Genomic DNA, 21,812 nt, shown 5'->3' on the forward strand with positions numbered 1-21,812 from the left:
GACCTACGTCTGAATTGTGCAGGGTGACTTACAAGCTATGTGAGCCTGAAAGCATTGTGTGCAGCACCTGGCCCATAGTAAATGCTCAGTAACTGGTATGTTTGATATGTGGTGCATGTACACACATATGTGCAGAGTGCAGTGTTGGTCATTTGCCCAGAAGGAGAAGGTTGTAAGGGTCATTCTGTTCAGCCACATCCACAGCCCTGCCATCCTTTGCCTCCACCCCCCACCCCAGCAGGGCTGTTGAGTTAGTTCTTAACCTTTGCTGTAAGAGGCGGAGCTACCCTTACGTCTGAGGTCTGACCTGCAGAATGGGAATTCTGGAGACATCCAGAATTGGATTTCTCAGTTGTGGAATGGGACGAGCATGGCACTTCAGCTTCACCAGCTGGGAGTCTGCCATCTCTGAAATCAGAGGGGCACTGCCACTGAAGTGTGTACTCCGCCCCAAGTGAGCAACACAGACAACATCATGCAGTGTCCGGGAGGTCTGGGAGCCATGCTGCTCTCTGCCTGAGTGCTGGCTCTTCCCACTTTTGGCCTTGTGACCTGGGTAAGTTACATAAATGCTCAGTGCCTCGGTTTCCTCACCCATAAGATGGGATGATAAGGATACCAACCTCCTAAGGTTGTTGTCAGGGTGACATGAGCTCACAGACAGACAGCACTTAGAATAGTGCCCAGTACCCTGTGGATATTCGCTTTGACTATTGATTATATGCGTTGGGGAGCCAGGGAAAACATTCGTTAGTTGGGCTTATTTTTTGTTTAACTTTCCATTTGACAAATTCTATAGAAAAGTTATAAAAACAGTACAAAGGACTTCTAATGCCTTTTTCTCAGACTCACTTGTTAACATCTGTCCTGTTTGCTTTTTCCTTTCTGCATGTTCATGTGCAGGTGCTCACTCACTCTCCACACACACACACACACTTGTGCACACGCACACATGGTCTGAGCCACTGGAGAACGATCTGTGGATGTCACACTCCGTTATCCAGAATACTGAGTGTGTGTTTTTAAGAACAGAGACTTGCCCCTCACATAACCACAAGAGCTTTATCAAAATCAGGAATAATAACATTGATCGCTTCTTGGCCTTCTGGCTAAGGTCAAGTGTAGGAATCATAGCATTGATACCACAGTACTGTCCAATCCACGATTCATACTAAAATTTTGCCATTTGTTCCAGTAATGTCCTATAACGCTTTTTTCCCCCTTTCTCTTTTCCTCTTGGTCTCAGATCTAATTCCAGATCACACATTACAATTTGTTGTCAAATATTTTAGTCTGTTTCAGTCTGGAATAGTTCTTTCTTGTCTTTCATGATCTGGACTTTTTTAAAAAATAGTACAGGCCAAATTTTTGTAGTTTGTTCCTCAGTTTCAGCTTGCCTCACATTTCTCATGATCAGATTCAGGCTGTGCGTTTTGGGCAGGAAACTGCAAAAGCGATGACGTCCTTCTGAGGACATTGTATCAGGAGGCACACGATGTCAGTTTGTCCGATCCTTGGTAATGGTAACTTGGATTTCTTGTTTAAGGTTTGTTTACTAAGTCAGTCCACTGTAAGATTCCCCTTTGTAATTAAAAAGTAATTTGTAAGGAGATACTTTCATACTGTAAGTATCCCATTCCTCATCAAACCTTCACGCACCAGTTTTACCATTCATTGGTAATTCTTGGCAAAGTCGGTTACCGTGCTGGTTGTAAAATGGAGATTTCCTAACTCCATCATTCTCTGTGTCTAGTAATTATTGTCCTGCCAGAGGGAAGAGCTGTCCTTTTCCTTCTTCCCATTTGATAATTTATATCAGGATGGACTTGCATGTTCTTATTTGATTCTGTAAATGATGTCTGATAATAAGCACATTTTCTTTTTTCATAAATTTGCTACCCAAGTTGTCCCAGATTTGGTCAGTGGTAGCATCGTGTCCTCTTAACATGTCCCAGTCATTTTTTAGTACTTCCCATTCTTTGTGGCAGTAAGTTCCAGGACAATCTTCTATTTTCTTGCCCCAGCCCTGGTATCAACTATTTCTCCAAGGAGTCTTGGTTTCTTTTACTGGAGAAGGAGAAGTGTTTGCTTCCCCGTCCAGGGTGTTACAATGGAGACAGTCTCATCTCAGAAGAAAGCAGCTGGCCCTCCGCCCATCAGTTCTCCGGGCAGACCCACCCGAGAGTGAACGGGCCTTCAGCCCACCCCGCAGCGTGGGACCCCATGCCAGCCCACTGTTTCCCTGGTTTGGAGAGAGGGCTGCTGAGGAGTCAGGGACCCAAAGCGATAAGTCAGTGATTGTCTTCCTTGGGAGAGCCCAAGGAAAGATAGCCTTCAGCAGTGTTCTGTGCCACTTTAAAGTAGTGATGAATTAAAAAAAAAAGTAGAGTTGGGCATCCAAAAACCTCATAAAAATGAAACAAGGTACTATAGTTACATCCCTGTTCTATTAACACGTAATACGGCTCACTCAGCAGCCCAAGGCTTGTTTATGGCATGTGATTCACAGTCACATAAACAGCAAGGCCTGTTCCCAGAGAGACGCGCTTGAAAAAGACCTTTCCCTTCTGCATCCCATCACCTGTGGTCATGTATTTATTTGTCAGCTTTGGTGACAAAGCACTCAGGTTGTCCTCGACACCAGGGGCCATCGCCTATTGCTCCTTCAGCTAGACTTACTCCTCACCAGGCAGGCAACTAAATTTTCGGTGTTGATTGCCAGCCCCGTTCCGAGAGTAAGTAGGAATAAAGTACAACACAGCAACACCTGGATGGGGACACTGCTGATGGGGCGGGGGTGGGTGCTCTGTTACAAGGAATTCTGAAGTCTCCTGGGTAGGTGCTCTGTTACAAGGAATTCTGAAGTCTCCTATCTGTTGAGTGAGGGTCCTGTCACTGGTCAGGGGTTGGCTCTGTCAGAAGCAGCCCAGGCAGGAGACTAGGGGCTGCATGAGACGCACAGACATGGCTCTAACTAGATTGGAGTCTACTGCCTTCAGGTTAAGAGCATCCAACCCTGAGATGAGAAGCTGTGGAGTAAAGCAGCTTGAAGGGTTAGAAGTCGTTGGGTCCTTGTCAAGCTGGGTGGGCTCCGGTGTGGACGGGAGGAGAGAAGAGTTGCTGGCTCGTGCTTGGAAGCATAGGGGTGCTGTCCTACCATGCCCCACACTCTGATGTCCAGCTGCTCCGGTGCTGGTGAGCAGGGCATGGGCTTGTGTCCTTCGAGGGAAATGGGGGCCTGGCTGTCAGTCAGTGAGATGATGAGACACAACGGCCTGCAGGTGTTACTTGCACCTGCTCAGACAGAGGCCTGGGGAGAGGGACTCCCCGGCTGCTTTTGTAGTTGTGTGACCTCCCCAGGGAGAGGAGGCTGTGTGGGCTCCCTATGGCAAGGTAAAAACAGGTTGGCGCCTCACAGAGCCCTGTCACTCAGCAAAGAGGTGGTGAAGACCATGGAGAGCAGGTCACAGAGGGAGGAGGCGATTTTGAGCTTCCCGTGACTGCTGCTTGTGAGCCAAGAGATTCCTGGTCACCACAGAGTGTGACGGGCAGGCTGATTGCATTGCAGGTACCCCGGAGCTCAGCGCTGCTGAGCGGAAGGAGCTGGAGAACAAGTTGAAGGAGCGGGAGGAATTCCTAACTCCCATTTACCATCAGGTGGCCGTGCAGTTTGCTGACTTGCACGACACTCCAGGCCGGATGCAGGAGAAGGGTGTCATTAGCGTAAGTACAGTGGTTGCCGCCTCTGACTTGTCAGAGACCCGCAGGCGAGCAAGTGTGTGTCTCCTGCACACAGGCTCATAGGGCTGGATTAAAACAGCTGGTGTAGATCAGACCACTTTCCTTTCTTGAGGGGGAAGAGACTTTTCCCTTTTTCTGTATCCACTATCATCCTCAAACAGTTGACGATTTAGGTTGCTTCCTGGACTCCACAGGAGGCAAGCTCCATTTTACTGGTGGGAAACTGAGTCACACATACCTCTGCCCAGGCGCTCAGGCTGTGAGTTACTAGTGTCAAGGTTCTAGCAGCAGCTGACTCACACTTGATTTGCGTGCGAGTTGTTTGAGCCATTTGCTCAAACCCAGTTCCTCACTGTGGTTACCTGGGAATTCACAGCCCCTTTCTAGACCATCTTAGCCATGAGTGGGGTTAAGCATTAGCCAGGCCCATCACTATGCACGTGCTGTGGTCTGTAGGACACGGGACACATCTGCAGGGGCAGGGAGCTCACAGCCAACTCTCAAGTCTCTGAGCAGCTTGCTGAGACTTGTTTGTGCCTGTGGCGTTCCCTGGACTGGCATTGGGCAGGGATTGGGACTGGGATGACCCACTTTATCCTTGCCTGTGTATAGGACATCCTGGACTGGAAAACATCCCGCACCTTCTTCTACTGGCGGCTGAGGCGCCTCCTGCTGGAGGACCTGGTCAAGAAGAAAATCCACAATGCCAACCCGGAGCTGACTGATGGCCAGATCCAGGCCATGTTAAGGCGCTGGTTTGTGGAAGTGGAAGGAACAGTAAAGGTAGGTGAGCGCCCTCAGAGGAGCCTTCCTGCCGTGCTCCTCACCCTGCCTGCGGCCTGCAGAGCTGGCCGTCTCAGAATCCCCAGGATCCTCTCGGGGCCAGAGTGGCGCGGAAGCGCAGGCCTGAAACGAGTTTTCTGCAACTCATTCCACCACCTACTTTTTGAGTACCTACTAAGTACCAGGGACTGCCTTAGGCCCTGGGGACATGGCAGTTAAAGAGGCAGACAGGGTTCCTACCCACACAGAGCTCCCCACCTGGAGGGAGAGACAGATGAGTGAGGAGGTCACATGCGACAGTGAGAGCACGGCACACCCAGGACGTCATAGAGCACAGAGCAAGGACACCTGGCCCACCCTTTGGGACGGGCGAGGGGAGTCTGGGAAGACTTCTAGAAGTGATGGGGCAGAGATCTGAAAACACAGCAGATGAACGAGAGGGAGAGGTTGGATTTAGGCGTGTAGGAGGAATGTTCCAGGCAGAAGGAACAGCATGTTATAAGGTGTGATAGCAAAAGTATCGTGCATTGCAGATGGGGTGGGGGGTGGGGTGAATCAGGGAGCAGAGACGGGGAGTGTTTCTTCCTTTCCCAGAGTGGGGAAGCCGTGTTGAGGGGCTCGAACTTAGTCCTGTGGGAAGCCGTGGAGGCGCTTTAAGCAGCAGAGACATTGTCTGACCTATCCTAGAAAGACTGCTTGGGTCGCTCTGTGGGGGCTAGAATTGAGGAAGGCGGGAGCAAGAAGCCAGAGAGAGGAGATGGTTATTTAGGAAGCCGGTGCTGTGCTTCTGATTTCAAATCTGAGCTGGAAGGACCTGGGAGCTGTGGCTCCGGGTGTTCTTGAGCTGATCCCACAGGCGGTGCGCCCCACGGAGCTGGTGTCCGTGATGTACCCCAGCCTCATCCAGAAAGCATTGCCTGCAGTCTCTCTGCTGAGCGTTCTCAGGAACTCCAGGGTTTGCCATCAGTTTTAAAGTCAGTGATTCAGGGTCCTTCCGAGATTCACCTTTGTGTTAACTCTGCCCATTTTTTACGACTGAAAAGCTTCTTTGGATAAATATTTCAGATGTGCAGCAGGGGAGTGCAGCCTTATGTGACATTTGGTTCAGGTTAAGGTCAGTCTGTGGCATCATAATTGAGTGAGACAATTTTGTCAGTGGCTACTGGCAGCTTCCACTGGAAGTTGGCATTGAAAGTCACGCAAGTGTAAAATAAGAGGTTGTTCTCCAGTTAAGAGTGGCTGGCTAGGTAAATGGACTGTGCGTGTGGCCAGGAGAGGCCCGCACCGCCTTCCTACCACATTAGTCACTAATGGACATGCACGGCCTCAGTGGGCACAAGGATGAGGAGAAGGAATCGCTTTCCTCTGCTCAAGGAGCGAGTGGCTAGGCCCCACAGTTGCCCCTCAGTGCCCTGCGCCCGCAGGACTGTGTCTGGAGGAGGTCATTTCCATCTCGTAATGATGGAGAGATCAGTGGACTGTGTGCAGACAGACTCCTGGCTGGAAATAGGGACAGAAGATGACCTCAGCCCTGTAGCTCAGCAGGAGGCTGTTTCCCTTGCCTTCCCCTGAGCCCTCAGTCCAGGAGACCAAGGAGAGAAAGGGCGGGGATCCTGGGAGGTGGCTTTGAAAGCTCCCTCCGGATTCTGCAGGCTCAGCAGTACCCAGTGCAGTGTGTGTGTGTGTGGGGGGGGGGGGCGTGATAAAATCTGCTGCGCCCTTGAGCGGAGAAAGGGTAGCAATGTTCAGAAGCTGCCCGTGCTGCCTCCAAAGCGCTGATGTGGAATCTGCTCAGTGTTGGGCAGTGGTGTAAAGCCTTAGAACCTTCCATTTTGTCGGTCCCAACAGTGGTAGATACGTGTGCCGTGCGTGGCTCTCCAGGGCAAAGGCTGGCTGGGTCTGGACCCTGGCTGTGCTCCAGGAAGTGACCCGCTAATCAGTGATCGGCATCTAGTAGCCATGCTGGGTGTGTATGTGTTTTCCTAGAGAATTTGCTTTTTTAATCTTAATCCCGAAGAAAGTGATTCAGGGACCGAAAATTTGAAGACACTGTGATATTACATAAGTGAACAATGTAATTTTTTAATTTTCCTTAGAGCAGCGATTTTTCAACCTTTCATCTCATGGCACACATAAACTGATTACTAAAATTCTGCGGCACACCGAAAATACAGATTTTGCCAATCTGACCAAAAAAAGGTATAATTTTGATTTACAAAAACAATAATGATAATAGTAATTACCTACCCTTTGTGCTATAAAGTGCCTTTTTAAAAAATCAGGTGCCCATACTTGTATCTAAGGATTTCTGTTACCAAGACTTATCCAGTAAGTCACAACTCTGTCATGTGACCTATATTATGGTTCAAGATGTGGCGTTCACACCAGACAGCCAGTGTCCTGTTGGCTGCTGTCATTTTGTTGACAGTCTAGGGGAAAAGAGGCCAGGGCCCCTGACTAGTCAGGTACTGCATGTTTAAAAATTGCAGCGTACCAGTTGAAAACCGCCGCCTCAGAGAAGTCTGCTGCCATGAGTTTCGGGATCTACTTGAGTCCCTGGGACAGTCCGACTGTAGGAAAGAGCTTTATGGTTCATGGTTTCACTGCAGGCAAGTGCATCCCTGTAGCTCCCTGAAAAATAAGAATTTGGGTTTAAATTGGGTCAGGTGAATGGAGCACTCATTCGTTCATGAGCTGTCTTCTCTAAGATCCAAATAAGAGGTTTGTGGTTTTTCAGACCGACTTTTTCTCCCAGTGGTAGAAGTTCATGTGGGACTCTGCAGGGAGCCCAGTTCTAATGGCGCTAAAACATGGGTTTCAGGATCTCAGACTTTTTGGATCCCAGTCTACTGGTGTGGACAAAGTATTTAGGCCCCTGTTTCCTCATGTGTAAAGTGGGGATGGAGTTTATTTCACTGGGGTCAGTGACTTTTTAGTGACACGCTAAGTAAAATGCAGAGCACAGTGCCTGGCACTCAGTAGACCAAATGTGCTGGTTTTTTCCTCCTCTGAGCACAGCTTGTTAGACTGAGAATTAGCCTGATGGTCTTGGCAGGAGCGGGCTGGTTCCGTGAGCATAGTCGAGTCTCAGTAATGGTCTTTGTTTTGGCTTGCTCTACTGTATCCACAACCTAAGATGCCGTCGTACATTCTCACTGTCCTGATATCTACCCATTCGCTCTTATTCCGGACTTCCAAATGAGAGGTCGTTGGTGCGGGCCCCTGTGAGGATGAGCGAGGAGAAAGCAGCATTGTTGGTAGGGTCATCTGATACCCAGCGTCCCCAAGACCTGGCCTCAAGTTACCTGGGGACAGGTGCGCACCACACTTCCCCCTTAGGGCCATGGAAGCAGGAGGTGAGGCAGAACCTGAACAGCATTGCTTGGCCTAGGGTAGGGCTGAGCCTGGAGTGGCTCTCAGGAGACCCCAGCCCACGTGGCTACTTGTATTTTACCCCAAATCCTCAGGAAAAAAATCACCCTGCTGGAGGTGTCTCCAGGCAGCTCCCAAGGTGAGTCCCCTGCAGGGCACAGTGATGGGGGCTCAGGTCCAGCAGGCTCTGCCCTGGTCACTCCCCAGCCCTGCAGTACCTTTGAGTAAAAAGGACTTAACAGCTGTCGATGGGTTAGAAATGAAACTTTCCAAACAGGTCATTTAGATTTTGTAAGACAGACTAATTAGTGCCCACAATTAGTGAGGCCAAGTGGTGCTGGGGATACTTACCCGCTGATGCAGAGAGAGAGAAGGTGTCTGCTGAACGTTACTGTAAGACCACCATTGGGATGTTTAATTATTGATATTTTATTGGTTTTAAAATATTCTGATTGGGATGAGTGTCAGCCAGTGCCTCGGCCCACGAGGCAGTCAACGGGGTCCACCGATATACCTGTAACGGATGAAGGGGGATGGGACAGGAGGCGCGAAGAATGGCAGCAAGACAAAGGATTCTGATCAAGCTGCAAATTTATTTCAAAATGGAGGGAGTTATATAGAGGAGGGCAGTGGAGGAAGTGCAGTGGATAGGGGGCTTCAAAGCGTGCTCTAGCCTGCGATTGGCCGGGGGGTGCATGGCGGGCGCATGATCAAGGCACTGATTGGTGTGCCACCCGCATGTCCAGGAGGGGGGAGTTCTATGGCTCCTAACCGCAGCGTCCTGTTATTCAGGCGCAACCTTCAGGTCTGATTGTATCAGCCTGTTTCAGGCTTATCCCAGCCCCCAACATCTCCTCCCTTATTTTTATTTTTAAGGTGAGGAGTGGACATTAACCGGCTAGGGGAGGCAGAGGTCTGGCTCCTCCTGAGCTCGTCCCGAGCTCTGAAGCACCCTTTTCGGAGGAGAGGGTTGGGGCGCTGACCTCTATGCAAGCCGACTTGCCTTTTTATTGCTTTGAGGGCGAGGAGAATGTAGATAGGGTAGACTTTAACCGGCTGGGGGAGGCAGAGGCCTGACTCCTCCTGGGCTCATTCTGAGCTGTAGGGTACCTTTTGGGAGGAGAGGAGTTGGGTACCAACCTCTTTGCAAGTCAGCTTACCTCTCAGGAGACTCGAAGTGGCCGTATGTACAGGCCTCTCCTTGCAGTGCTTTGCCTTGCACCCAGCGGTGTCTATCACAGCTACTTGGCTGTGAAGCATATCTTCGAGGGTTATGCTGCTCCCGCAGGAGGGGAACCTGGCAGGAATCGTGGGCTAGCACCCCAGCGGCTGTACGGCTCAGAGTCCGCTCCTTGTTCCAGCATTTCTAATTGTTGATAGTGTACCTGAATAGGTCTTCCTAGTACACTGTTAAGTTGGTCTTTGACTAAGTTAGTTATACGTCTAAGAATCCAGGGGGCAAAGGAGAGGAAGAGAATGATAGAAACTAAAGGTCCTAAGAGGGGAAGGGGGTAGGGGAGAATTCTGTTAAGTCCACCCCAAAGGGTGTGTTCGGAAAGTTCTTTTCCTTTACAGACGCAGGGTTGTCCAAATAGGGTGAGGCAGGGGTTTTGGGGTGGTCCTTCTCGTCCTCCGTCTGTCTTTAGGTATGGGAGTGTTCCGAGTAGTATAATGATGTTTATTCGGTGCGTTCTGTTTCCTGTAATAGAAAGGAGAGAGAAGTCCCTCAGGGAGTATGGCTTATCCCTGGGTTTGATTAGTATTATGTACTATGTCTATTTTTGGGTGGGTATTGGGTAGCTGATTGATTTGTTTTAGTAGTCTCTCGGGAAGCCAGCGTGGGCCATCTTCTTTTTGATCATATATGCAAGCTGAACCTCTCCCCCATATGAGAACGGGGTCTGGGCCTTTCCAGGCGTGAGTGAGGGGGTTGCGCCACATGACTGTGGCTTGTTGTGATGCGAACATAGTCACAGAGCTCTCCTTGGCGATAGGGGCGGATGGCATTTTGGCAAGCGGGGTTGGCATTTTCATAAGCTAAGTGTTTAACAAAAGCGTTTTTACTTTCACCCGCGCCAAAGAGCCTCTCAGCTAATTCCTGTAAACGACTTATAAAATCACTGTATGGCTCATCTGGGCCTTGTCTTATTTTTGCAAGAGAAGTGGTTGCAGTACCTTTTTGTGGAAGGCGCCTCCATGCTTTAAGACCCGCGGACTGGATTTGGGTTAAAAGTCGGGGGGGAAATTGAGCTTGTCTCTCATTGCTTTGATAGGGGGGCGGAGCCAAGAAACTTAAGGATGGTCCAATTTTTAGAGGAGGATTTTCGCATATTGCGCTGGACAAACTGTTTAGCGGTGTCTTCATATTCGCTTTTCCAAAGAATAAAGTCACCTCCGCTCAACGCTGCCTTTGCTAGAAAGAACCAATCATTGCGCGTGAGCCAGCGCTCACTAAGATTTTCAATTAGGGCAAGGGAAAAGGGAGCTGTGGGCCCGTAGTGTGTTACAGCAGCTTTGACTTTTTCTAGTGTTTTAAGACTTTTTCTAGTGTTTTAAGACTAAGTTTTTTATACGTGTGAAAATAAGCTTGGGGGGTCGCAGTGTCTCTTGTACTGGGCTGTGCTTCGTCTATATCAGAAGGGGAGCTGTCAGAGTCCTCAGGGTCATCACTGTCAGGAAGGGGGGTAGCTGCAGCCGCAGCTGAACTATCTACGTTCTCGGTCTTATCTGGGCGAGTCTGGGATCTAGTAACAGGGAATGCTAAAGTTTCGTGGGGAGGGGGACTGATCGTAAGAGCGGAGAGTTCATTGGCAATGGTTTTAATATCTCAGATGAAAGAGAGGGTTTCCTGAAGGAAAGGCTTTGGAAACGGAGTGAGTGCGGCGGTGGCCGCCAGCGGCAAAGCAGTGGGTGCCTTGCACGCCGCGGGCGGAATGGCGGAAGCGGGTGCGTGAGGGGTACTATAAGGAGGCGGTTTAAATGGCGGAAGGACTGCCGCTACGAGCGGCGGCCAGTCAGGATTATTGTAGCGAGCGGCCTCGTACTCTAACTCTGCCTGTTCAGAGGGGTTTAACTGGTCGCGGGGGTCCTGGGAATTGGGGGGTGGAGCAGAGGAATAGAACTCCTGAAGGGGAGGGTACAGAGAAGGGACTTGAGGGTCTGTATCTATTCGGATGGAAACAGAAGGACAGTTTGAAGGCGCTCGTGAGGGAGGTCGCGAAAGCGAGTCAGCATGAACGTCGGGGAGGCCGTGGACTGAGGCGGCTTTGGAGGGGGCTGGGGAGTGACTGCGGAGAATTTCTTGCCCTTCTTTGCAAAGGCGCTGTATGTCAGGGGAATTATTGTGGTTTTTAAGGATGTCTGTTATGAGGTTATAATAGTTAAAGGCAGTTATAGGGATAGTCTCGGGGCCAAAAACCTTATAATAGTCATTTAGACAGTCGCCGACACGGCGCCAGACGCGGGAGTCAATGCTACCCTCCTGAGGAAACCATGGGCAGATTTTAAAAACGAAAGTGAAAAAGGAATTCAAATCTTTTTTACGAACTCTTATCTTGTGCACCTTGAGAGACTCTTTTAATTGAGCAACGAACAAATCATGTTGTGAGCATGCCTGTCCCATGGCTGGGTCTTACCTTTGAAATGCCGCTGTTGGGGAACGGGGGTCTTCAGGGAATGCCGGCGCGCGGTCGAGTAGTCGCGGTGAGCCGGGCGAAACGCTGCGATCGAAGGGGACAGCGGTCCGCACAGGCGATCAGCGGGGCCCCATGTTGGGCGCCAGTTGCCTCGGCCCGCAAGGCAGTCAACGGGGTCCACCGATATACCTGTAACGGATGAAGGGGGATGGGACAGGAGGCGCGAAGAATGGCAGCAAGACAAAGGATTCTGATCAAGCTGCAAATTTATTTCAAAATGGAGGGAGTTATATAGAGGAGGGCAGTGGAGGAAGTGCAGTGGATAGGTGGCTTCAAAGCGTGCTCTAGCCTGTGATTGGCCCGGGGGGGGGGGGTGCATGGCGGCGCGTGATCAAGGCACTGATTGGTGTGCCACCTGCATGTCCAGGAGGGGGAGTTCTATGGCTCCTAACCGCAGCGTCCTGTTATTCAGGCGCGACCTTCAGGTCTGATTGTATCAGCCTGTTTCAGGCTTATCCCAGCCCCCAACAAGGCAGGTGACTTACGGCCCAGGCCTGTGATGAGGCCAGCAGCCCGGTGCTTCACGCGTGTTTAAAATCCACCCTGGGACACCAGGAATAATGAGCCACATTTTCATAATTTTCAGGCCAGAAATGATCATGGATTTTTTTTCTGGGAATAGGATTGGCTCATCCTTCTGGATGGCTGGAGTGAGGAGTCTTATAACTCTGTTCTCAGAGGGCAAACAAAGACTGTGGACTCCCCAACCTGGCAGAAGGGACGCTTGCTTTTCCTGGGCGGGGAGGAAGGCAGCCTGCCGCAGTGTGTTAAGGCCTCCCACGTCTGTCGAGGAAAAACCTACGGTGCTGTGGCTGCTGAGGCTTGTTTGTTCTTGCTAAACGTGCAGCTGACTCAGCTCTGCGACCCTTTTGCCTTCACCTACCCCGAGGGGCGATCTAAACTTCACTGGGGTTTGGCTTGCTGGATGTCACCCGGTTGCTATACTTTGAACAGCAGGTCATTCAGATAAGGACATTTGCAAAGGGGAGACTTGAGAGCAACAGTCCTAAAACTTGGACTGTGTTGCTCTGATCCTCTCTAGGAACTTTTTAAATATTTAATTTAAACACCTAGCATATTGTATGGCTGCAGGGGGGGAAGGCAGAAGAGTTTTCTCTAGAGGGTAGCTGGTTACCAGTGTAGTGTCTGAGCATCGTTAGAAGCAGGCATCTCGTTAGCTAATACATTACACCAATCAAGGAGCATTATCTTAAGCCACAATTAATCTGCTCCCTGGCATATGTTGATAGGAAAGCATCATGCTGTTTCTTAATTAAAAGCAAACGGATTAAAAATGATTAATAAGAGTATTAAATAGTCTCCTAAACGAGAGGCTTTGGGGTTCTTGGGTAAACCTAGTTTTGTTTTGTTTTTCCCATACGGAAATCCAAGCAATAGTCATTGTTTTAGTTTTTCCTACCTCCAGAGCTGCATAGGTGGGGCATGTTCCACAGTCCTCATCAAGCCATGAGCAGAAGTCAGTTACCAGGGATGGAAATGGAGGTGTTGGATCCAGGGGTGTCCATCTGTAGGTGGGGTGAGCAGGAGCTGGAATGCACAAGTTAAGACCATGTTGTGGGGAGAGCAGCGCCCCCACCGTTGCCCAACAGAGATAAGACTTTCCTGCCGTTGAGCCTGAGATGTGTCGTGACCCCAGGGCAGGGGGGGGGGGGGGGAGGCTCCCTCAGGTCTGCACCACCCTGGCCACAGTGCCTGGCTGGGAGAGCTGACCTTTTTACTAGTGACTAGAGATGTGGGCAAATTTGGGGGCAGAAAAAGAACTGGTTAAGAAGCTGGAAAAGGCATATTGCTGATCCTGAATTCTGAGGCTCCTTAATCCTTTAACTGTGAAGGACTTACAAATTGTTAGAACCCTGACCGGGCGGCGTTGTCCCACAAAGCAGAAGGTCAGGGCACATGCCTGGGTTGCGGGCTCAGTCCCGGTCTGGGCGCATGTGAGAGACAGCTGATTGATGTTTCTCCTACACATGGAGGTTTCTCTCCCTCCCATCCCCTTTCTCTAAATAAATAAAATCTTTTTAAAAATTGTTAGAAATGCGGAAGTCGGTGACATGACACACAGTAAAGAACCAGTCACATCTAACTCACCACCTAAGAGACAGGACATGAATCTGAAAAGAATCCATCATTTTTAAAGGCACAAAGCAGGAAGTTAGAAAGCAGCGCGAGGCTGTTCCTCCCAGCAAGGTGCCTCCCGAAGGGCGTGTTGGACACGTCTCCTGGGCTGTGGTGGGGCAGGTTCTGAGCCTCCGCGAGTCCCTGATGCACCACCTGTGAAACTGCAGCGCCAAACTCATTGTCATTCCGACTTTGACTTCGTTAGTGATAACAGAGAGGGATAGCGCACCTTTAAATGACGAGCTTTGTGTTTAATTACCCAAACAAAATGACATAAATATGAATGAGCCCTAATGGTGGTACTTGGTTTTCCGGAAACCATTAACAAAACGATTCCTAAATGATTTGTAAAGAAAATGAGAGGAGAAGAGCAGGGAGAAGGCTATTAGGTTTCTAACACACTCCTGAATTATTATGTAGTCAACTACCTAGGAAACACTCAGCTAAATGATCTTGAAAAAAGGAGGCAAGAGGGGGTTTGTTGAGTCCTTCAGGGTTATAGACGCCTTGACCCTTTTGAATACTCTCGGAGAAAGTAAAACAGGTGGCGGACCTGGAGGCTGTGCCCTCAGGGCAGGACTTTCCTCACATCGGGCAACTCACCTGCAGGGCCTGGCTGGGACCCCATTTTAGGCTCTGGGCCTCAGTTCCAGGAAATCACACGGGATGCTCCTGGCCTGAGGCCCGTGGGCTCCTTATTCTACAACGTTGGCAGTAACAGCATTGTGAGCCAGTGTTCTGCACTGAGCGAGAGTTCAGAGTGAGCCTTCCAGGTGGAGAACACTCAGGGTGTCCGCCTGGCCCCGGGGCCTGACCGGGGTCCGTCTGTTGGCAGGCCTACGTTTGGGACAACAACAAGGACCTGGTGGAGTGGCTGGAGAAGCAGCTGACAGAGGAGGACGGGGTTCGCTCAGTCATAGAGGAAAACATCAAGTATATCAGCAGAGACTACGTCCTCAAGCAGATCCGCAGGTGAGACCGCAGTGGGGGGCCCCTAGGAGAGGTAGGATTCACGTCTTTGGAAGGAAAAATGTAAAAACGTCTCGAGATGATGACGATGCTATGCAATCTCTTTGGTCTCGTTCTGTCGGAGCCCACGTGGTTGACCCACAGGTATAAACAGGGCCCTGAAGCGCAGTTCCTCCTCAGCCTCTGGTCCCCCGGGGCCCCGAGCGACCTCAGCTAGATGAAGACTCAGTTCTCTGTGCCCAGCTGTTATCTCCAAACGCAGATACTGTAGCTGGTGAACGATCCTGTGAGGAGAGCCCATGGCGCAGTCCCCGGGGGCCCGCCCGCCCGCCTCCCCAGCAGTTAGCCGTCTCCTTCTGGGGTGCCAGGCTTCTTCAGAGGAGTGGGGTGCAGACTGGGGGGCATTTCTTAAACGCCTTTTATTTGGAAACATTGTACTTACAGGAAAGCTGTAAAACTAAAAACAGTACAAAGCACAAATCCACTTTACATTTTACTCCACCTGCTTTAGCGTTGGTGAGTGTCCAGCCCGTTTGTGGGGCTGCTCATGCTGAGCTTGTCGGGGGTCCCCTCATGATTGGCCTCAGACCGTCTGTGCTCAGCCAGGTCGTTCCTGTGGGGTGGTGTACCCTGCACGGGGGCCCCACATCTGGAGACGCGACGCCATCTGCCCCTGCGGGAGTTAGTTTTGATCAGCTAAGCTGGTCCAGGTGTGACTCAGTTTCTCCAGGGTGTAATCATGGGTTCTCCCCCTTGTGCGCAGTAAGTGGGCTATGAGGAGACATTGGAAGGCCATGCAAACTCCCTGTTCCTCACCAGAATGCTCGCTGGATTTAGCATCCGTGGGTGGTTGGCTTGCTCTGGTTCTGCTGTAAGCAAGAGTCCTCTCTCCTCCATGCATTTGTATATTCATTATTCACTATATATTCAATATGTATTTCTATTTTTAATAATTTTTAATTCATTATTATACTTATTTTGATGCCCCAGATTTAGCCAGTGGGCACACCCTCATCGGTTTGGGAAGTGGTGTTTGAAGTACTTCCTTACCTTTTCACATAGCAGAATGTCTCAGGGTTACCTTGTTGCCTGCTTTGCCGCTGGGGACGGTTTTCAGGGAGGAAAACAAGTCCACTGAGGTGCCGACTGGCATGTCCGCAGCAGCGAGCTCTGCCAGTGCGGTAGGGGGTCGTTCTCTGCTGCCTCTCTCTCCCCTTCACCCTCCCACGTCTTCCTCTCCAGCTTGGTCCAGGCCAACCCAGAGGTCGCCATGGATTCCATCGTCCACATGACCCAGCACATCTCCCCCACACAGCGAGCAGAGGTCATCCGGATCCTCTCCACAATGGACTCCCCTTCCACGTAGGGGGGGCGTCCTGCTCACCCTGCCCCACCTCCCAGAGAAGGGCTGGAGCTGCCTTTTACCACTGAGCCCACTGACGAGAAGGCACAGGAGACCCAGCACTGGAATCAAAGTGGCGTTTTGCTTCCCCTCGAACGCTTTCAGATTCTGCATGACATACCAGGATACAGGGTCATGAAGCTCTGCTCCAGCCCATCGGTCACATCTATCCAGTCTGTGCAGTATTTATTACCCTGGCTGGGATGACAGTCCTCTCCCTGCACACACCCAAGAAGGCAATGAAGGGTACACCATACCACGAGGTCTTCCTACACAAGAGCAGGGCCGCCCCTCCTGTCCTCCAGCGCCGTGGTCCCCAGCCCCGTGAGCCTGCAGCACAGGCAGCAGGGGAGGGCTGGGGGGGGGGGGAAGCCTCGAGTCCGTGGCTTCTTTACCCCGTGTTTGGCTTGGTACACACTGAGCACTGGAGAGGACTCATTCCCAGTCTGAGCACACTAAGGTACCTATTTATGAAGAAAAATAGACTAGAGAATCTGCAAGCTCTGTGGGAACTCAAAGGTGAGGGGCAACAGCATGGTCCTCGGAGCGGGGAAAGAACATAGACCAAGTCACTGTTGCAGATTAGGGGCCTCGACCTTGAATTCAATTCTCTTAGAACAAATGGAAAGATGGCGACCTATACTACCCTGCATGGCACTGCTGGACTGGTCAGGGCCAGGGCGTGGGGGGCCCCAGCCTCTACCCAGGGCCCACAGGCAGTGCTGGAGCCGAGCTGGCAGAGGAGGTGGGGGGGGTGCTGCCCTCTCCGTAGCTGGTGGAAAGTAGTTAATGGTGCCGCAGGGACAGTAGGCAGACAGTCTCTCTTTAGGACTTGGGAGGTTGTTGCTATTGAGCCTGGAGCTCTGATAGTCACAAGAAGTCAATAGTGCCTGCAGAGTCGCTCGTGTGTCTCCAGGGCGACTCTCCTAGCGTCTGCAGTCCTCCTCCCAGCGGGCCTGCTGTCTTCCTGGGATGTGCACCGGCAACAGGTGCGGCAGGGCTCCCCACAGTTGCTGACAGGAGCTCTGGTGACATCTGTGCTCTCAGCACCAGGATCACAGAATCCACGTGACCTTAAGATTACCTACGACTCCCTCATGGTGCTGTCGTCTTTCTTCCAGGCTCGCCGGCCCCTCCCCAGCCAGCAGCAGGGGCCTCCTCATGAGTGGTAGGAAGCATTTGTTTAGTTCCAACCACCAGTTTAGTCAAGGAAAGAGCTTACTGATTCCCCCAAAGCAAGAGTGGCAGGTGGTCAGGCCAGTGGAGCATCCGGTTCCTACAGCGCAGCTGATTGCCTTTATCACTGACAACCAAGGAGGAAATCACCAGAACATTGGAGAAGCGCTGGTATGAACACCGGTGTACAAAGCTGCAGTTTTGAGCCTTAACCCTCTAGCTCACACACAAGAGTGAGCTGCACGTCTCCTTCTTTGGGAACCGTTTGTGCAGGTGGGCACTGTGTGGCCGGATGCGGCCCTGCTCGTCCCCAGGAGCTCAGAGCCTCGGCCAGGGCTGCCCTGCTTCAAGGTATGAGTGTTTGGCACCATCGGAGAAGGGCGGGAAAAGGTCTGGGGTGATTTCCAGTTCACAAAGAAGCCTCTACTGTTGCTAACTTACTGAAGCCAGTAAGAATTGACTTCCTCTTGGCCCAGACTGCCCCTCTACACTTCCTGCAGTGAATACAACTCCCACACCGACGGCCGCTGTGAAGTCCTGGACGCCCCAGCTGGCTGGTCCCCGCCTGTGCCTGCCCCAGCTTCCTGCAGAGGCGGGCTCCGCTCATTTACCTCTCCCCACTCCGTCCACCAAATTGTGAAACACTAAGCAAATCCGTTTCCTCTCCAGAGCCCTGTAATGCCTGTTCCTCCGTCTCCAGAGCACCTCACATTAAGTCTTACCCTGTACAAGGATTTTCACGTGGAGAAGTCAGAAGGAGCCACCGAACGCGGCGATCTGGCATCGCCGCAGCCCGTTACACGCACAGGGTCCCCGAGGCAGGGGGAGTGTAAGTGACGCATTGGCCAAGACCCGCGAAGCTGGGACCGCGTGTCATCTGTTCACCTCGTTCACAAAGCAGCCTTCACTTGTCTCTGTGAGAATTCGATGGACACGTACCCTGACGAGCAAGGAGCTTCAGTCAGATGTATTCTTTTCACATTTTGTTGAATAAACCTCCACCTTTGTAGAAGAGTTGCTGTTGGTCATTTCAGCCGCTGCGCAGCCGCTCGTTCTTGACCCCCTCAGAGCAGGGGTGCCTCCAGCCCCGGTGGGGGTGCCCCTGCTCCCTGCTGAAAGCAGAACTGTCGTCATGACAGAATGGGACATGCTGCTTCTGCAAAGTGACAGTGTTCAGCTGCTTGGTGGCTTCTCGGATACGCACACCTGTGATGGCGTGGGCAGTTCCACAAGTATTCTTAAGGTGGATACGAAGATTTGAACCTCCTGGTTTGCACGATGTTGTGGGGATTTCCCAAGTCACAGGACTAGTGAACCATTTTCAGAGGGCACCTCAGGCCACTTTCACAGAGAGGTTTTAGATTCCCTTAACGATTTGGCTACTTAATGGGTTTTGAATGCCAACTTTTGATACCAAAAAACACTGTGGGCAGGAAACTCATGAGTGTGTGCCTTCAACCCTCTGCCTCAGTTTCTCTCTATGAATCCATGTGACTGAAGAAAAAAAAAAAAACACCAGTCCCTAAACAGGTGCAAAGAGAGGCAGAGGCCTGACGAGAGCAGGGCGGGAAACACGGACTCTTACTGACCATTCAGCTCCGTGCCATGTCTCTGTGCGACATGCAGCAAAGGGTGGCTTTTTCTGAAGTGAAATAAAATGGCACGTACAATCAGTTTGAATCACCCTAAGCTAGATGTTCTAGAACGGGGAGTAAGGAGGGAGCCAGGGGGGGCGCTGCTCCGCCTCCGGCTGCTGCACTCCACAGGCATCGGCCCCGCACGGACCTGAAGCTGTCCCTCCTTTGGGCCAGCACCTGTCCGTGTTCCTGGGGAAGGCGGGCAAGACGAACAGGAGAAGACTCTGCCTCTGCCTCAGGGAACTTGCCTGATGCATCCAGTGCTTTCCTCTGGTGGGGAGCAACATCCTTAAGTCTTTTTAATAAAAGAAAAATGTAAGCTTCCACTGCTATTACATTGGGGTAATAAGGGAAAGGTTGAACAGCGAGGGTTGTGTGGTCTGATCCTGGGCTCACCTGTATCTCCCCAACTGGAAAACAAGAACCCGGTGGTGAACGCAGGTGCCTCCGATTGCGAGGCCGCGTCAGGCTGCAGTGAGAGGCGGGAGCGGCGCTGAGCTGGGAGGCGGGCCTGCCCCAGTCCACAGGGCGAGGCAGTGTGTGAGTGGTGCCGACAAGGGCTGAAGCCTGTTTATCCTCTGAGTGGGGAGTAAGGCAGGGTCTCCCAGCTAGGGCACCAACACCTGCAAAGTTATTCAGGGGACACTAGGAATGCCCGCTGGACAAAGCACAGGGAGGTGGACAACGAAATCTGAAAAAGCAAGTAGGCAACACTGTGAAGATCGGTCAGCGCTGGGCCACAGAACAGGTATGTCCTGGAGAGAATGGGACACCTTGGATGGTTTGGGGACAGGGGAAGCCTGGATAAAAAGATTTAGAAAGCAGCCAAGTTGAGTAAAAAGAGCACACAGCCGTGGATACCAAGAAATCCACCTCCAGGCTCAGCAACATGTGCCTCCGTCCCTGAGGAGAGCTCACCAAGCCCAGGCCACCCCAGTGGGCGTGGATGGAGTGGCGGCGGCCCCTCAGTGCCCCAGAAACCCCGCGCGCGCCGCAGGCGGCAGATGGCGGCGGTTTTACCAACCAGGGAGCAGCGCCGGCTGCTGTCACATGCTGGTCAGTGGGCAGGTGGTGTTGGGTTGACCAAAAAGTTCACTGGGTTTTTTCCATACGCTGGCTCTAGTAGTGCTTAGTTGTCTAACTTCATTTGAAACAATTTTATTAGACTATTGTGACAGCTGTCTTATCAGCATGCATTTTTTTAAAAAAGCATCAAAATTGGGGAATTTTTGTGCAGCCATTTTAATATTGAAGATGGAAGAAAATACGCAACACTTTCGGCATATTATGCTTTGTTATTTCAAGAAAGGTAAAAACACAACTGAAATGCCAAAAAAGGATTTGCGCAGTGTATGGAGGAGGTGCTGTGACTGCTAGAACATGTCAGAAGTGATTTGTGGAGTTTCCTGGTACTACTGACATTTTGGCCAAACAATTCTTTGCTGTGGGGCTGACACACCGGAAGATGTTTAGCAGCACCCTGGCCTCCACCCACTAGAAGCCAATAGCAGGATATAGCCAACATACTCAGAACATCCAAATCAATAAAGTTATTGGTGAGAATGAAAAATGTGTCTTTTATTGTACAGAAAAAAAAACCATGTGGACTTTTTGGCCAACCCAATAACAATAAATAATGGGAATGGGACACATCCCCCAAAACATCGGACCCCTGTGGCGGGCAGAGGGGCAGAGTGATGATGGAGCCTTAGCGCTGAGAGGACTTGGTCCGGCCAGAGGGCTCAGCCCGTCGGCGACTGTGGGAGATGAGTTAACTGGCCTTCTGGAGTTAGCAGGAAGGACTGGGGATGAGGACCGACAAAAACCACCAAAGAGGAACAGGCCCCGAGTCAGGGAAAGGTTTGCAGCACCACTGCCTGCACTGGCACGTACCCTCGTGGACCCGGAGAGCGCGGATTCTGCAGGAAGTCTGACTGGGTTCGGATACGGCCCCTCAATCCTGCCCTTTGGCAGCCCCTGACCCCTAAGTGTGAAATGTGGACAACAACAAGGACCTCCAAGTGGCTTTTTGAAAATTACCTAAATTAATTCATGTGGACCAATTAGTGGGCACTGGTAACACATTTTCAAATGTCAGATTCCTCCATACCCTGTCTCTTCCTTGTGCTCACAAGGTAGGGGACCTGCATCACTCGAGAGAGCCTTCCTCGAACATTTTCAGAGAAACATCCCCTTACAAAAGCAGGTTTAGGGAGTGTCACTAAGCATTGAGTTATGGACACTTAAGCAAAAGGACCGCTGGGGAGTGCTGTAGTTGGACTGTCTGTGCACCCCGCTCCCAAACTGATACATCGAAATCCCAACGTCAGCAAGTGCTGGTGTTAGAAGGTGGGAACTTTGAGAGATACTTTGTCATGAGGATGGAATTAGTGCCTTATAAACGGGGTCCTGAGAGATCCCATTCCATCATGTGCAGATGCAAGTCTACCACCCGGAAAAAAACCCTTGCCCACCCTGATCTCTGGCTTCCAGAACTGTGAGGAATAAATTTCTGTTGTTTATAACTCCAGTCTGTGGTGTTTTGTTATGACAGCCCAAATGGACCGACAAAAACTTGGGCCAGGAATGAGGTGCTGCTGTAACAAACCTAAAAATGTGGAAGCAGCTGGGAATAGAAGGGATGTACCTCCACATAATAAAGGCCATATATGGCAAGCCCATAGCTAACATCAAACTAAACAGTGTAAAGCTGGAAGATCAGAAGTAAGACAAGGTTGCCCACTCTTATTTAATATTTATTTTTAGAGGGGAAGGGAAAGAGGGAGAGAAACATGAATGTGTGGTCACCTCTCATGTGCCCCTTACTGGGGATCTGGCCTGCAACCCAAGCATGTGCCCTGACTGGGAATCAAACCAGCGACCCTTTGGTTCACAGGC

The 21,812-nt window shown here is 51.1% G+C and overlaps 2 protein-coding genes across 12 annotated transcripts in view; one reads left to right on the plus strand and one right to left on the minus strand.

Annotated features, from left to right (window-relative positions):
* Window positions 1–21,439, plus strand: part of ACACA (acetyl-CoA carboxylase alpha) — a 278,851-nt gene extending 257,412 nt beyond the window's left edge. For all 7 annotated transcript variants that reach the window (XM_053654887.1, XM_053654891.1, XM_053654894.1 and 4 more), the window contains 4 exons: window positions 3,569–3,723; window positions 4,354–4,524; window positions 14,566–14,702; window positions 15,942–21,439. In XM_053654887.1, coding sequence (XP_053510862.1) covers window positions 3,569–3,723; window positions 4,354–4,524; window positions 14,566–14,702; window positions 15,942–16,065 — 587 coding nt within the window. In that variant the 3' untranslated portion in view covers window positions 16,066–21,439. The remainder of the gene's footprint in view (window positions 1–3,568; window positions 3,724–4,353; window positions 4,525–14,565; window positions 14,703–15,941) is intronic.
* The window catches only part of LOC119062593 (uncharacterized), a 30,540-nt gene continuing 14,976 nt past the window's right edge, over window positions 6,249–21,812 (minus strand). For 2 of the 5 annotated variants that reach the window (XR_008389621.1, XR_008389622.1), the window contains exons 3-7: window positions 13,012–13,139; window positions 11,532–11,720; window positions 9,057–9,595; window positions 8,248–8,410; window positions 6,250–7,746 (exon numbers count right to left, since the gene is read on the minus strand). Coding sequence is in view for 2 of the 5 variants with exons in the window: in XM_053654902.1 (XP_053510877.1) it covers window positions 10,724–11,518 (795 nt within the window). In the remaining 3 variants the exon portion in view is untranslated. Of the gene's footprint in view, window positions 7,747–8,247; window positions 8,411–9,056; window positions 9,596–10,071; window positions 10,426–10,449; window positions 11,721–13,011; window positions 13,241–15,201; window positions 15,605–21,812 lie in introns of those variants that run through there. The other 3 variants (XR_008389623.1, XM_053654902.1, XM_053654899.1) reach the window with 3 other exon arrangements.

Source organism: Artibeus jamaicensis, unplaced genomic scaffold, assembly GCF_021234435.1.
Source record: "Artibeus jamaicensis isolate MK-2021 breed Jamaican fruit bat unplaced genomic scaffold, CSHL_Jam_final contig_1998, whole genome shotgun sequence".
Taxonomy (NCBI): domain Eukaryota; kingdom Metazoa; phylum Chordata; class Mammalia; order Chiroptera; family Phyllostomidae; genus Artibeus; species Artibeus jamaicensis.